At 33.5% G+C, this 16567-nt stretch overlaps 2 protein-coding genes across 2 annotated transcripts in view; one reads left to right on the top strand and one right to left on the bottom strand.

Moving 5' to 3' along the window:
- LOC123699791 (phosphofurin acidic cluster sorting protein 1) overlaps window positions 1–16567 on the top strand; it is a 98651-nt gene that overhangs the window by 54219 nt on the left and 27865 nt on the right. The window lies entirely within an intron of this gene.
- Window positions 8961–14831, bottom strand: LOC123699645 (NADH-quinone oxidoreductase subunit B-like). Its single transcript, XM_045646641.1, has 5 exons — window positions 14821–14831; window positions 14389–14575; window positions 11650–11777; window positions 10410–10635; window positions 8961–9117 (listed from the first exon to the last, which is right to left on the bottom strand). The coding sequence occupies exons 1-5, from the start codon at window positions 14829–14831 to the stop codon at window positions 9001–9003; spliced, it is 669 nt and encodes a 222-aa protein (XP_045502597.1). The 3' UTR covers window positions 8961–9000.

Raw genomic sequence — 16567 nt, 5'->3', positions numbered from 1 at the left:
CACACACTAACTGTTACAGCAGTCAAAACATTGAATCTGTTAAAATAGTGCTTTACGTAATAGCCAGCTTTCGTAAGTTCGCTTCTATTGCGCCCCGAAGAGATATTATAATGTACGTAATAGTGAAGTAGAGGAAATAAATTGCCTTAAACACGTAAATGTTTACGTTGCTACGCTCGTTGCCAGATACCGTAATTTTTCTCTGTGAATTTGTTTGAAGAGTATCTTCAAACTCGTTTTAATTAATGAAGACGGTTACTCGACTTCAGGTAATGAAGAATTAAAAGCAGGAAGTTTTTTGGTCGCTGTGAGTTGTGACGAAAAGAAGTCGTGATTATGTACTTTGAAGTAAAATATGACAAAAATGTGATATAACTCTCCTCTCAAAAATAATGTTATTTTAACGAAGAAAAATCAATTCCTTGAAGGACTAAACTCTTATTGCTCTGCGACCTAATTCTGCTTCTCATACTAAAGATTTCATTAAAGGATTTTTTCTGCACTTCGCAGTAATGCAAAATGCCTTATAAGAGGCTTGAAAGTGAGTGCACTTTTGAATCGCCGTTGAATGCAGAGGTTTCTCGTTTTATGTGTATTACGGAGTAAAGAGAAATAGTCAGCTTAGTAGAAACTGAGTTTATGGTGCCCGTATAGCTTTTATACCGTTTACAGGGTAGTTTAGTTGACCGCTTCAGATAGCAACATACATTTAATACAAAGTTGAAATGTATCAGATTAAAGTTAAGATTTGAAATTTGTAATGTAAACTCTCTTTTAGCGCATAGACAATAAAGTTTATTTTCTCATTACATTATTAGTAGCTGTGTTAATAAGAAAATAAATTAAAATAATAAACAAAACTAATTACATTATTGCTATTTATCCAATTAATAAAATCAACTTAACCAAACTAATTAAATGAGATAAATTTTAAACAGATTTGCAATTAAAGAACGTGCCAGTCTCGTGTTCCAACTTAGCAAAGCCCTAAAATAACTTGCCAAAAACCTATTAATATTAACCTTTCATGATAAATGGCTTTCTTCCAACTTTTGAATAATCGATGTCTAATGATTGATTGTCGGGAATGTGTTTGTGAACAATTGTTTGTTCGTTACATATTTATGAAAGGCCTGTATGCAAGCGGCTGTGTAATAGGTGGAACATTGTATTTATTTATTGAATTATGATCCGGCCTATATTTGTATGCTGTTTGGGTGCAATTAGATGACCTAGGTAAGCGATTTGAGTAGTTTCTTTCAATTTGTTTTGACTGTGTTAGGAAATGTCGTATTGTTATTGTTTATATAAAATATCGTTATTGTTTCCAATTCTTACTATTTAATTTACTCTCAATATTTATTTTGTATTTGTTATCTTTTTAGTTAGAAATATAAACTCCATTTTACTTTAAAATCATCAGTGGGGAACCTGAATACAAAATATTTGCCTGTAAATGGTAAATATTAAAAATATGTTATGACGATTCATAACATATTTTTTATGTAGAAAAAACCTGATTGAATAAATAAATGTTTGAGCTTGAAAAAAGTTTCTATAAGCTCATGCAAGGCTTGGAATAAAATTAATTAATACATGGGTACATATGTATCAAACATTTATGAAACCTTGTTTTTTATCATCTGCTCGCGTCCTCGCATGGCTGCCTATCACACCGCTGGATGTATTGATTAATTTCAGAGTTGATTAATTTCCGATAACGGTGTCAGGTCGGCGGCAGAGCGTGTGACGAAGTTAATTAAGTTTGCAAAAGCGTGGCTTAACTCTATTTTCATATTAGATCAGTATGCCAATGTTGTAGAGAATTTACATATACCTACAATTAATGCTGATTTAAGACTTTATAGTAGGTAGTACAGACGCACGTACATTGTTTCAAGATTGGTCTCTTGTGCTTTGACTATTTTATACGGTACCTCAAACTGGGTTGGTACGAATATATCATGTGTGGATAGGAATTTGTTCGAAGGTTTCAAGGTTCTTAGCTATATTTCGTTCAAATCGAAACATAGGTCTGAAAGATAAAAAACTTTAAGTGTTATGTTTGTATGGTTTTTGGGGTTAAAATTTAAATAAAAGAGTAATAAAAAGGTGAAACACTGGAAAAATACACCTATTTCCCGTACCAGAACGTGTTATATAAAATAGGAAAATGTATTTGCGTTCTTTTTCTTAATACGAAAGCAATGTTCGAATGGGAGATATTATTTCTCGTTATTTCAGCATTCATTTAATTTCCGCGCTGTCTCCGAGTTTATCCCATTTTATTATGTCGGAGCGATGCCAGATGCGATTTGCGTACAATCTTGGAGAGCAAGTGCTCTACAGTATTTTTCTTCGTCTCAATAATATAATTTATTTGTAGGAAGAATTTTTTGCATCCTAGTAGATAGTTTATAGGTCAAGACGTGGTCTGTATGATAATTTAGATGAAAAGATAGATACAAATAAATTAAATTAGAGTGTCGTGGTCGGTTTGTACTGAACAGTGACCACAACAGTTTTTAAAATAATTGTAAATCGGCTTGTATATGTCGCAGACAAATTGTATTATTTCGCCGTTTACATTTTACGCTCGGCATTTTGTAATATGTCGTATTTTCGTTTGGATAAGGGGGTGGGTTAGGTTAGGTTCGTGTTTGTAAAACTACAATTCATCTCAAACATTGATTTCGGCTTTCGGCTCGCGACCGTCTTTTTGTAGAATTTTGGAAAAAGTAAATCCTCAGTCAGCATTTTACAATATGCCGAGCATTTGTAAACGGCGAAATAATACAATTTGACTGCGACATATACAACACAGCTGTAGTGTAGTAGCTTGGACAAGCCATTCACAGGCATACTGATAATGTTAAAGGAAGTTACTGAGTCATATAATAGAAAAAAATCTCAGCTAATACTTTGTAAAAAAGTGTCTAATACAGAAGCCCACAATGGAAAATACTCATAACGTTCCACTAAGCCATGGGATTAGCGAAATCGCTGTTTGAACAGTTATATAAGCGTTATATTTCTTATAGTTGCGAAGAAATATTAAATCCGAAACCAAGGTTTAACATAAAACCAGTTATTAGCTTGAAACTCAATCTCAGTTTAATTGCTCGAACATCTCAGGCTTACTCGAGCCTGCTTCGTTCGAAAGGCTGGAAACTTTACGCAGGTAATTGTAGTTGTTTAATAATTATTTTTTTAGGTAATTTTTAGTGTTATAATTGGAGTTAATGAATTATACGTACATAAAATAAAAAAAAAAAATCTAAAAAAAATCATACAATGGGATGTAAGTATGTCTTCTTAAACTAGCATTAACATAATATTGGATTGTTGTGAATTTTTGGAACGAAGTTCCTTATCGAGCGTTGTGAAAGGGAAGCTAGACGGAAAAAATTCTTACGAAAATTTGTCACGACACTTTTTGCTAGAGTTGTCAGCCGTGCGGCGTGCGCGTGGTTCTCTGTCTGTCTCTCTCTAAGTCTCTAACTTAACACTTCGTTCCATCTGGATGTCCCTTGACATCGCTCAAGTTTTTTTTATTATATTTATCTTTATATGAGTAGTGTCTTAAATATGTTTTAAGTGATATCGCGTAGGAGCATACAATGTATTATAACATCATATGAATTTCTCCTATTAAAACATTTCGTTCAGCTCGCTATTCAAACATTTTGTGAATGTTTACAGAAGCCTCGCGATGTAAGGGATATTAAAAAGAATAATTTCCGGCGGCAGAGGCGGTAATTAAATTTTGAGGTTAAGGGTCCTGAGCGATTAAGGCTCGAGCATTGTGGTTTTGGAGAAGGCTTCTGCGAAATGAACTACTGTTTTGTATTTTGTAACCGAGTTCTGGATACGAAATAATACGCTAGACACAAAATAGAGACAAAAACCTTTCGGAAAATCCTGTTTTTCAACAATTATACCTGCTACATTTTAAATCTTAAATACGTGAATACATTTTAAAACTTAAAATACTGTAAAGGACAATTAATTAATGTGGAATGAAAGAAGCAATTCACCGATGAGTTTTAATCAAATCGTTTTAACTAATAATTATGTATATTGTCTAATGTGTTTGTCTCCAAGTCACACCTATATGCTACTGCATACAATTATGTATGTGCATGGATGTATCTGCGACTGCGAGTGACAGCTGCTGGCTTCACCTGCGAAATCAGAGATAACTTGTATCGAAAGGTGTAACGTTCAGCTGCCCATTAAGATCGTTTTTAGTGACCTACTGATTGACCACCTTAACAGTATAGCGGTTAAAGCGTGTGTGTAGAACCGAGAGGTCCTATGTGCAATGCCTGTTAAAAACTTAAAAAACGAGGCAAATGTAGACGTGATAGGGTACAGGAACCTTACTCTAAGAAAATTGAGTATAGTGATTTGAAACAGATGTGAAATGCTAAATACCCCACAAGGGGAGACGGGACTTCTTTTGCAACTATTGACTAATTGAATGGCTTCACATTTTAGGATTTCTACACGGACTAAGCGGATCAGAAGGATCAATGCTGTACCTACTTACGACAGTGCTAATGACACCCGGTTCCCGCACACTCAATAGAAAAAAGCTTAAAATAATATAACCAGTTTTTGTTGACCCTATCTTTGTATGTAAACGAGTAAGCTTTAGAGACCAGTTTGTATCTAGTGATGGGCTGTTGAATATTTTCATTTGATCTATATTAAATAGGATTCACGTTAAAAATGTTCAGAAATAAATTACTTAATGTTCAGAAATAAATTAATGCCGTCTCATGGTCGAATTACTTACCGCTAAGTTTGGAAATTGTCTGGGTGTTAGGAAATGATGTCAAATACATAAAATTTCTGAATATATTCATGAAATGTTATAAATTTCGTTTTTTTTAATACTTATTCATCAGAAATTAATTGTGACAGTGCCATAGTTTTTTTTCAATTGTACAATTAAAATAAAGACTGTAAAAACAGAAGCATAGTAGGTAATATGGACGAGGTTTTTTTCCTTTATAATTGAACGATCTATTAAGAAATTAATATTACTATGATTTGCCGCAAATTACTTTTTCTATACATATTTAATAGCATAATATACTTAGTCCTCTTAATCGGTATAGTTGATCATTATCAATTAAAATAACTCACTATTTATGTTTGTGATTAAGAATTTTAGAATAGGCTTACCCAAAAGGACCTAGTAATTTCTTTTATAAACTTATCAAAATATTGATCTTTTAACATTAGTGTAGCGGTAAACAGTTTACATTAAATAGAATATTGAGACTATCGTTAGCTTATGAAGTTCTTAACAATACTCTGCGATACCTGAAATTTATTGATCAGTACAGCAATTTAATACTGAAGTTACACCAAGATTTAAGTGGGCCACTTTTTATGACAGAGTTTTACAACGGAAATAAAAATATAAAATCGTCGAGTTGAGATTGCAATAAAACTGTCGTAAGTTGATGTAAGCAATCCCACGATAGTTAGACGATTTGGTTACCTATTTAAAATTCAACTAAATAAAAATATGAATTTCATTTTTATGTGCTCCTGTGATATCATTTTTACTTTAATTTAAATAAGTGGACATGTTTAGTGTGTTATTTATTTAAAAATTACAAAAATGGAACAATACTATGAAATAAATCAATTTCGTTATCAAGTATGATGGCATACACTCAACAATAATACAAATACCAATAGATCGTAATAGTCTTGTAATAATACTGACTACTCTATTATCCTCATAGCCTCGAGCGTTATCCCGCAAGGGATCTCGAAGCAAACAGCCATATCGTGTTCCAGAAATCAAAACAAAACCGTGTACCGCGGGGTAATTACCAACAATCGCTCGGACAATAGCGGAGCGGACAACTGACAAGCAAGTCGTGTTACCAATGCCACGTAATTATAATTGTCACTTCTCACGCTCTTTGTTGCTATGCAATTATTTCCACCGCGCGTGCCGCGAATCGGTACATCTTTTTCCCATAGAATTTAATTTATCTTAATGACTGTTTGTTTTTTAAACGGCATCTGTGGAGCTGTGACACGATTGGGGAGCACGCGAAGCAGATTCGGTTTATGGGACGTGCTATATGTTTTATACTATCTATTAATATGTAGTATACTAGTATATAACTCTTCGTATTGAATTTAGAACCCTATTACGTAAGCTTGAGAGTCGACTTTAATTAAAGTTGCATATGCTGAGTAAACGGATCGTAAGCAATGCAGGAGAATTAATTGTGTGATATATGTAGATCAGGGCTAAGTCTTATAGAAATGGTGGATGCATTGCAGAATAGAGAAGCTAGGATAAAGTGCATACTAACGTTCTCTGCTGTTTGTATATAGCTTTAATTTCTTACACTTCTGCATTTGATTAAATGGTTCTCATTTTAATTTTGAGCAAGCTTTGTCTTTGAGACTCTATTTATTAAAATTCTTAGTAGAAAGGATTTTCTATTGGCATATTCTCTAAAATGAAACTATATATCGTCGAACGTAGAGTAGCTACACAAGGGAATCATAAACTGATAATTTAAAACACACTTCAATAGTGAAAACACAAGTCCAGTAGACCCTAATAGGGGTCAATTTATTCCGATATTCTCGAGTAAAGCATCTTGAAACATGGATGTTTTATTGTTCACCAGTGAGGTCACGGCTATGCGGCCGGCTGCAGACACTCCGGCGTCAACGTGACTCATCTACAGAAACTGCAGATGAACATTATAACACGAAGAATTAGTTCTATAAAATAGATATAATATTTAGCTCATGCAGATCTTATATTTACCAAACTGCAGATGAATTTTATTACACGAAGAAATATACATATTAGGTCTATATTATAATAGATGTCACATTTAGGTCTTATCGTTCACATTTACACGAGTCAAAAGGTCTGTATCTATGGTAATTTCGAAGGTCACGAAATAATGAGTTTTATCATAAGAATAAGTTTTTGATTATCTGTATTCGTTTCTTTATTATCAATTATGAATTACGTCTCGTTGTTTCGTTTTTCTTTTTCTACGGATTGGAAATGGAAATGGTATTGAATATTGATTAATACAATTTGTTTTCTTGTTTCAGGTAAACATCACAATACGGAGATAAATGAAATTAGGAGTCTGTGTGGTGAAAAATGTAAGTCAAACATTTTCTTTACATAAAATCAACACAAAAGCGACGGTAGTGAACCTCAATCCGACGAAGATTCGTGTAATCTAATTCAACATAAAGATGTATGATACAAAGCCCTTATACAGTTTCATTTCTCGTGTCTTGTATAACTGTTCCGAGCAGCGGGATGCACTAAGCATTGTCTCTGACCCAGTTCAGAAGCAGTCTGCTCAGTGCTTACACTAACTGTTGAATATTTCAGCCGATAGTTTGTATGTATGTACGTATGTACCTCGTCGGCGGAGACACGCTCCGAGTATATTGAAATTCAGATTCAATTTGTGAACTTGGGTGATGTTATTGAAAATGGAGCATTTGATATTTTAATGTAGGTGTTGGATAGAATTGGAAGGCTTCTTCATATTGAAAAATGTAATGGCTTGTTTGGAAATATTTGTTTTTCTCAAATCATTAGTCATATACGTAGTGTAGGTCGCCCCATGACACGATGGAGCGATGACTTACGTAGGATAGCAGGCAAAAACTGGCGGCAAGAAACCAACAATAGGGCTAAGTGGCGTGCCATGGGTGACAGTCCAACAGTGGACGAACACAGGTTGAAAGAGAAAGAGAGAGAGAGAGAGAGGTCATATTGGTTTAAAAAGAATTTATTATCTCGAATATATGAAGACATTTTTATCACGAAATAAGCTCCCGAGAAAATGGCTTCTCCCATCTTTACTCACGGCACGTAACATCAGTTCAGATATAAGCCAAATAGTAATATGAATATAGTGACTAGTTTACATTAGATTCTGTTAGGAACAGTTGTCGGTACGTGATTGCGCTTAATGCTGCCCATTGATCGATTCCTGCTCTGTAGTTTTGTGAAGTCAATATTATAGTAGATGTTTAATCCATACTTAATATTATAATAATCGAAAGTAACTCTGTCTGTCTATCTGTTACTCAATCACGCCTAAACTACTGAACCAATTTTCATGAAATTTGGTATGGAGATATTTTGATACCCGAGAAAGGACATAGGCCACTTTGTATCCCGGGAAAATGACGCAATGCCGGAAATCCCACGGGAACGGGTACTATGCGGGTAGCCGCGGGCGGAAGCCTAGTATAAAATAATGTATGTATGTTGTTGCTTGTAAAGCTCTATAGCAAAAACTAACTGGTGCTCTGTTGGAGTAGTTCCATTGTTTGTCATAAAGTATTTGAAAACTGTTGATCGTAAAACCTCTCTTTACCGATCGGAAGAAACTATTGCTCTGTACACTGTAGAAACTGCTAACACGTACAAACATGTGCTCGTAAAATACATATGAATTTTAACAAAAGTTAATAGTTAAGGTTTTAATCGTGACGTAGCTCAATAGCCTTAATAACCTTAAATTACACAAGTATTCCATTCTCATTATTATTCTTCATTTTGCAAAATTATCTTCAGTAGAATAAAACAGAATACTCTTGAGATAAAAGGAAAGTAATTTTATTTAATAAAATCTCTTTCTCATTAAATTAAATTAAGATTGTCGCCATGGTAACGAATAACGCTCATTTAAAGGGACGAGTGGCGCAACAATGGAGAATATAAGAAAATACTTTAATCAAACGGATGCGCAATATAAAAACGATTTCTATTACACATTGCGTATTGTCGGATCTCACAAATGAAATTATTGGATTCCTTCGCGACGTTACGAGAAATGACAATTTATTTCCCATTCTTTGTATAGAATAAAATGTTACATTCGAAAAAGTGAGATAAATAACAACATTTTATCGTGACGTATATTTAATATAATATTAGTATTAGTATTAGAAATATGTTTTATAATACTAGTGTCTATACCAGGTTTGGCACATTCGCATACGTTTGACTTTCTTCTGTAGAACTAGCATAGCGTATAGCAGGGCTTCTGCGGTGGGAGGACAACCGGGCACGTAGATATCCACCTACAAATGATTAGGTATTTAAAATATTATTATCTACCATCTACCAGTAATAGAAAGAGAAGAAAACAATGATTTTCATTGTTTTCTTGATATATTAATTAAAACATGCATTATTTCATAAAACCATATTATAAAAGACAGAAGACTTAAGACAAGTTCTTTTGAATAATTTATCCCAAGAAAGCTTAAAAAATATGCGCACAAGATATAAAGCTCATTTATTTGCTATCTGAATTTCACCGAATTTTTAATGCCCAATACCACTACGCCATAAAGTCATCGATACTAGAAGCATGAACCTCGTTAAATAAATCGAAGTCGTGAGTGTAATGAATGTGGAGAGAGAAAACAGTGGCTTCTCGGAAGGAGAGGAAATTCCAATTAAGGCAGTGAATTGTACCGGAGCTTACTGCGAACAAATTGCAAACGTTGAGCGTCGTTCTTGTAATTAATTAAAAAATCTCCCGGCTCCTTACAGTTTGCAGGGGTGGTTTATGTTTTAGTACTTTTAGATATCGTTAAGATGTGAAATGATGTAAGATTGTGAAAAACGTTTCCGTCGGCTGGTAGTGATGAAATGTTTGCAGTTTTGCTTTTATGGAATGAGCGTCTTGAAAAAAAATTGTTAGTTTGAAATTTAAGATGAACTGGGTAAAATTCTTAGAAATTCTTGGTTTTTAAGGATTTTATAAAATACTTCCATATTATTATAGTTACTTGAATTAGTTTACCCTAAATTTTGTTAAATGCGTGTGGATGTAAGTAATGCGTAGATAATCTCAGATAAATGTTTTGAGTTAAATCATCAATTTTTGCAACAAATTCACTGCAATGTCTAAATTATAAATATTTATTACGTAAAATCACCTGACGCAATTTTAAATAATATGACAATTCGGTATTTCATACATACGTTAATTTATTCGGCGTTACATGTAACACGAATCATGCAGTCATTATGTGCATACATTTTATGAAAACTTACACGCATGTCGCACTGCGTGTATTACAAGCGTCAAGCATCGTATAATTAACGTATGAAGTTTGAATATCAAAATGTTACTTATAGCTCTGTATGATGATGAAGTTAATTGTTGAAACTAAATTGTAACAAAAAAATATATTCTCTAATCAAAATTTTCCACTTTTCCGTACAATATTTAATTTACTGTTTTGAATACAAGTATTATTTGGAAAAAATAAACCCTTCAAACCTGTGGTGTTAATTGCTCTATATAGTTCCCATTCCGGCATATACATACCTATTTATAATTCTTATTATTCCAACTAACCGGTATAATCCTGTCAGCGCCGCGTACAGTGGAGTACGTGTAGTGGTAGTACCCGCCGCCGTTCGCGCAGCTGCCCATCGACACAACGTACTTAGGGTTGGGCATCTGATCAAAGGTCTTGCGGAGGATCGGCGCCATCTTGTTGGTGACGGTGCCGGCGACGATGATGACGTCAGTCTGGCGAGGAGTGCCGCGGAACACCATGCCGTAGCGGTCCATGTCGTATCTGTAAAGAATATTGAGAAAGCAAAGTTATGAATGGTGTGACATGTATTTTGTTGTCGTCTGGTTGGAAAGAGTAGACATGAGTTTTGTCTCGGTTATTTTCTGTAGAATATTTTCTTTGAGAACCAAGAGATATGGTTAACATACAATGATACAATAGCATACGTACAACTATATAAAGTAGAATAAATTTGCGTTCCGGGTCATAAATGTTAAAATTACCATACAGACCTTCACCTTATTTAACCCTTTTAGGAGATTGGATAAAAAATATTCCTTGCAATAAAAAAATATTACCTTCAATGAAAAGACAGGTTGACCGTTTTTGATTGTCCGTTATTTGTCATTTATTATATAGATTTGGATTATTATTATACAAAGGAAAATTTTGGACTTATTGTTTATCTGCTCAGAAAAAATGTCATATGACTTATTTGGTAAATTGTTTCAATAAAAGGCTACATTATTCTTTACGATAGGCTACAATTTAGTTGTTTTTATTCCGCTATAATCCAGACAGAACCGGCACTAGTACTGAATATAACTATATAGGAATATAGGTGATAACTAGGGTGCGCTGTTAGAATAACATTGGGGTGCGACGTCGCGTGACAGCGCGGGTTCGGTTTCAATCGCACTTACATCGATTGTACTAAAATGATTGTGGAACTTTGAACGTGAGTCGAAATCTGAGTTATGGCATAAATCAGTTCTTGAAAAGTATTAGAGATAAAGGAATGTCTATCTCTTGAAATGTTAGTGGTTTGTGTTCCATTATATGCTTTACATTTAGTAATTAAACGCTACGCATAAAACATGATTCATTATCATTATAACATATCGAATTTGCGAATGCTTTGTAACGATTGTGGCATTCGGCAAACGTAAGACTTATCACACATGGTATACATACAAACAATATGATTCCAAACAATTTTCTTATAAGACTCTGGTATTTTTCAGTCCGTTTGTTGAGAACACAGCCATACCATATAATACGAAAATAAACACTTACCTAGAAGCAGCATAGTGCATCATCTCCAAAGCACAACAAGCCAGACCAAACGTTAGAGGCCACAGGGAGCCCTGTCTGCCCCAATTCAATATGTCATCCATGCGAGCCACCACCCATTCCATTTTGGACTGTAATTATTTAAATGATATAATTACTGTAAACCATATTATACTAAAAATAATTTACAGAAGAATCACAATTCATGTACACAAGTTCTATTAATTCATGTAGCGTCGTAAACAAAGTTAAGAAATATAATATTACTATAAAGTGAGCATGCGTCTTTGTTAATACTTTGGCAATAGAAAGTAGCTGCAAGTTGAATTTTCAAAATCAATTATCGCGAACGATGTTTACTTTAAATAAATGCAATATTAAAGCACCGTAGCGAAAATATTAAATCAAGATTAGGCCCAAAACTTCGCTCGCCAACGTCGCAATATGGCGGCGATAGATAAATTACCAATTACTTTCGGAACACAATTTACATTCGCTTAGCAAACTTTGACTAAACTTGTTTAAGTCGAGCCTAAAGATGTCTATTTAGATTTTTTTCTCTGAAAATCTTTGAAAATTTACTCCATTGTTCAGATAAATTGAATTCTTGTTGAGATTCGAAGGTAATATTGTTACGAAAAGTTGCTCGGCGAGAATATCATCCTCTGCAAATAAGACATGACTGTGAGACTATTATTGCTACAAGCAATAACAGTTTTTCCACCAGCAAATTAAATAAAATTCTAACCTTACACAGAATTATCGCAAGACAGTTTTTAAACAAAACCTAACAATCCGTTGCAACTATAAACCTTTGGCTATTGTGAGGAGATGTTTACGGGAAGTTTATACGGCGAGATTACAAATAAACGGTCGAATAAACGCAAGAGAACAACTCTCTATGATCCTGAAATATTTGTTGAATGTTGAGCTGCAGGTGGGTTTTAAAACATGAGCATACAGCGGGTACTAAGGCATAATGTTTATTTTTCTCGGATGGTCTATCCTCAGTGAAAAGAATAAATAAGGAAAGTTCTATAGTGTGGATATTATTATTATTTCTATTCATAAGCTTTTCGAGCAAGCTCCTTCAGCTTCAGTCTTGTTACAAAATATTTAATAGGTCAAATCAGTAATTTTTAAATATTTACATCTATTTAAAAGTGGAATCAGGGATGCCTAAGTTGTATCATTTAAGTACTGTAATGTAGGTATTACCATTTATTTATGTTAGAGTACAATGTAGTATTGTTTTAGTTTTATTTTAGTGAAGGTCAGACAACGAGCGTTTAATACGTTTTAAGGTAAATCGGCTTAAAGTTTACATAATTAAGGCGAAGGCTCTCGGCTGAAGCATGCTCTCGTAGACCACATTCACGTCAGGCGCAGATTGCGACGGCTTAATGGCTTGAAGAGAGCTCTGTTTCAGTTGGCTTCGCTTGAAATATGTCTTTAATATATCTTTTAGAATAATAACTGGATTATGTACAAAGCATGTGTTATATACAATTAAAATGACAATATAATAGGATCGTATAATTTAAAATATAAAAAATAGATGATTCTGATCTGGTAAGAAAATAGATTTCCATAAATCTACTTCCACTACGTTATTGTTTATTTCAATTTGAACCAGTGAAGTAAACGGTATGTTTCATCTGTTTCATGTTTCCTAATATATTCTTAAATCCATAAAATGAGCACTTAACAAGGCCTGGCTTTTTTTTGTTCAAGAGTGTTCTTACTAAAAGGTCTATTGAAAGAAAATGTCTCTTAGTAAAAGGACCTTAAAATAAACGACACCTATATGTACTTACATGCAGGGTATACATCCCAAGACCTAATTCCAATAAACTCCACCGACCCTCCCGTCCATTACCAAGTCGGATACTCTTTAGTAATTGGATCGGACCTAGGTTCGACCAAGGTGACACAATGTTTAAGTAATCAGTTTAGTTTGTTAGGTAATGTTACGTTAAGGATTGGTGTACTAGGCAGGGTGAAAACTGACGGGTAGTGTGTTTGTTGTTGTTTTTGATAATGTTAGGAAATATTTGTAAGAGGTAGGAGTATGAAATAATGAATATACGAAGAAAGGGGTTATAACTGTGAAGTTTAATACTTTTCCTTAGATGTAACAATATCTAAAATTCGATATTATTAAGTAAAGATTGAAAATTAAATGAATGCTGAAAATTAAACGCTATATTGTTCTATCTCTATTCTCTAACTTGTAAAACTTTTAAACAAGTTTGAAGTATAATTTTGGACAATTGGAGTTCTATTGAATTAATCTCTTATAACTTATAAGTAGGTACTATAATTCTATAAAATCGGAGGAATATTTCTCTCTTCAGGTTCTATAAGAATCTGATAGAATTTCAATGCTTTGATGATGATTTTAATTTCAATCAAATGTATTGTTAGGTACTATAGTTAATAATATGCTAAAAGTTTAAGTGTTAATAGAAAGCACTAAAACTTAATCGATTCGACTATAAAACACATTTTATGTTGCTCTTTAAAATTACCTGTTGGGTTTTAGATTACCAATATTTTCAAAATGGTTTTAGTATTATAGAAACTTATATAAAAAGCTGTTTATCTCTATATTATAAGTACAGATTTATCTTTACCACTCTAGACGAGCAACTACATAAACTTTTATATTTATCGACTAGTATTGTATAATAAACTATATGATGATTCCATATTGTATTCAATTCAATGACAAATAGTTACCTGACCGGGATAGTGGAAAGGCGAATACCGTCTGTTCTCTCCAACTTTATAAGTCCTGCCTCCTGGTGGATTTACATAGTACTTTTTCTTTGGTGGAGTGGTGATTGCTTTTCCCTTCCCGCCTTGTGACTCGCCTTTGCAAGGGTTGCAGTATGGTCGTAGTACTTGTGTGAAAGTGTACTGGTTCCTTTAAATATGATATGATTATTGTTTATTATATGAAGGTATGTATTATTAAAGCTACCGCACGTTAAATGGTAAGGCTAAATGCACATTCCCTTGCATATTAAGTTGTCTGTAACTATGTACTGGCAGGTTGTTGTATTATTATTAAAATACAAAAGAAATGAAATTGAGTTCACAAAATAATGGAATAATAATTCAAATCCTTTCCTAGAAATAAACAGAACAAAATGTAACAACTTTACCTACAATGTTACCATATTCCTATAAATAAACAAATTTGAATTGTATTTGAATTTCAATAGGAAATCTATTCTCGCAAATAACAAATTTTGTTACGAAAAATTGTAATCCGATTTGCTATGGAATCTTAAACGCTTAAACCTGAAGGATTAAAACTTGAATTGTTAATTTTACCCTTTCAAGAAAGTTTAGCTGAAATATCGAAGGTAAAATCTTTGTAAAATAGAGATTTGGATTTTCGTCCCGAGATTCAATGGTCGATTTTATGAATGGTTTGGCACAAGTATAATTGTTAAGGGTTAAGAGCTTTTTCGTTGATTCCATCGACTAACATACCTTTACTTTACCTATATTTTTACCCTTTATTGATTGTACCCTTTTTGTTATTCTAAATTCTAGAAGGTTAAAATTAAGTTGTTTGTAGAACAACCTACGCCTGTACTAACAAATGTTAAACCTAGTAACCTCATAAAATGTATTAGGATTATAATAGCTATGCTAACAAGGTACCTATGAAAACATATTCTCCACGCGTTCACTGAAAACATATTATTATTTTTGTACGTTAATAATTTCCAAACCGAACTTTGTGCTCTTGATGGGCTGTCAGTGCTGACGTATGACAAAATATATGGATCGTGACAGACAATTTTTTTTCCATTCTATTTAGTCTGTGGTTCGTCCGAAAAGTTTTATCGCGAAGAGGTTTCAAATTGGCCGTACGTGCCGTCAACGAGCGATGAACGTCTGCGATAATGCTGCGGTACGATTGATTGTGACAAGTTTTATTCTGGTTTTATATTCGTTTTGCGAATACTTTTTTTTAATACACATTGCGTATTCCATCGTCTGGTTACGTGATTACTCTGTCCCTTTTACACATATGGTAAGCAAGAGAGACGGCATGTGCTAAAAGAAAAGTAATAGAATCTGAAGCCATTGATTAGTGACTCGTATATGTATAGTTCCGTTGTTGGCCAAAGGGATTTTCCGATGACGTAGCAGTTTCATTGTCGCGTCCCAGACTGTCTGCCTTATAAACTTTTTGTGAACCGGCCGATTTATCAAATAGGTTATCTTTTTCAATGACTTCGCTGTTCTGCTATAATTTTATAGGCATATGAATTTTAACAATACATTAGAAATGACCTATAAAATACAATATTGTTTTGCATGGATAGGTATCCTCTTCATTATAAATCTAGAAGCAAAATGAGATGGCGATAAATTCCTGACACAATTCATCAAAATTGTAAATCATTTGTTATTATAAACTTGGCGGAGGTTGGTAACGAGGTTAATTGATAAGCAGGACAAATTACTCATCTTTTAGACACTACAATATTTCATAATATAATCAATGGTCTATTTGTCGGGGATTTAATTAAGCTCGGATCTTGCGGAGAAGCCGTGAGATGAGGCGTGCTTATTGGATTATGATACAACTGGATTACGCCGGTTTTCCTTAGTGTTTCTATAGGAAATAGGGCGAAGAAGGTTTATTTAGTCACACGTAGTGTGGTGGACGATGTGGAATGGGAAAATGAACGAGATGAGCTTACAATTATAGCTGACAGTAGAAGATAAATATAATATGTTCTTTCGTGAACAATCAAAATTAGAATTTTATTTATAGCGTTTTAGATGGCGATTTATAAAACACTTTATTATATTGTCCACGTAAATGACCAGTTAGAAAATCATAAAGCTTAAAAAGGTTTGTTTTTACCGCTATAAAGCATAAAGAAAGTAA

This window comes from Colias croceus, chromosome 18 (assembly GCF_905220415.1).
Source record: "Colias croceus chromosome 18, ilColCroc2.1".
Lineage (NCBI taxonomy): Eukaryota > Metazoa > Arthropoda > Insecta > Lepidoptera > Pieridae > Colias > Colias croceus.
This window is presented reverse-complemented; position numbering and strand designations above follow the sequence as displayed.

Bases quoted from the DNA above. Each gene is read 5' to 3' on its own strand.
- LOC123699645 (XM_045646641.1), bottom strand. The intron at 10,636-11,649 runs GTAAGTGTTTAT...TATTCTTTACAG, and splicing joins ATGCACTATGCTGCTTCTAG to ATACGACATGGACCGCTACG. The intron at 9,118-10,409 runs GTTAGTTGGAAT...AATCATTTGTAG, and splicing joins GCGCTGACAGGATTATACCG to GTGGATATCTACGTGCCCGG.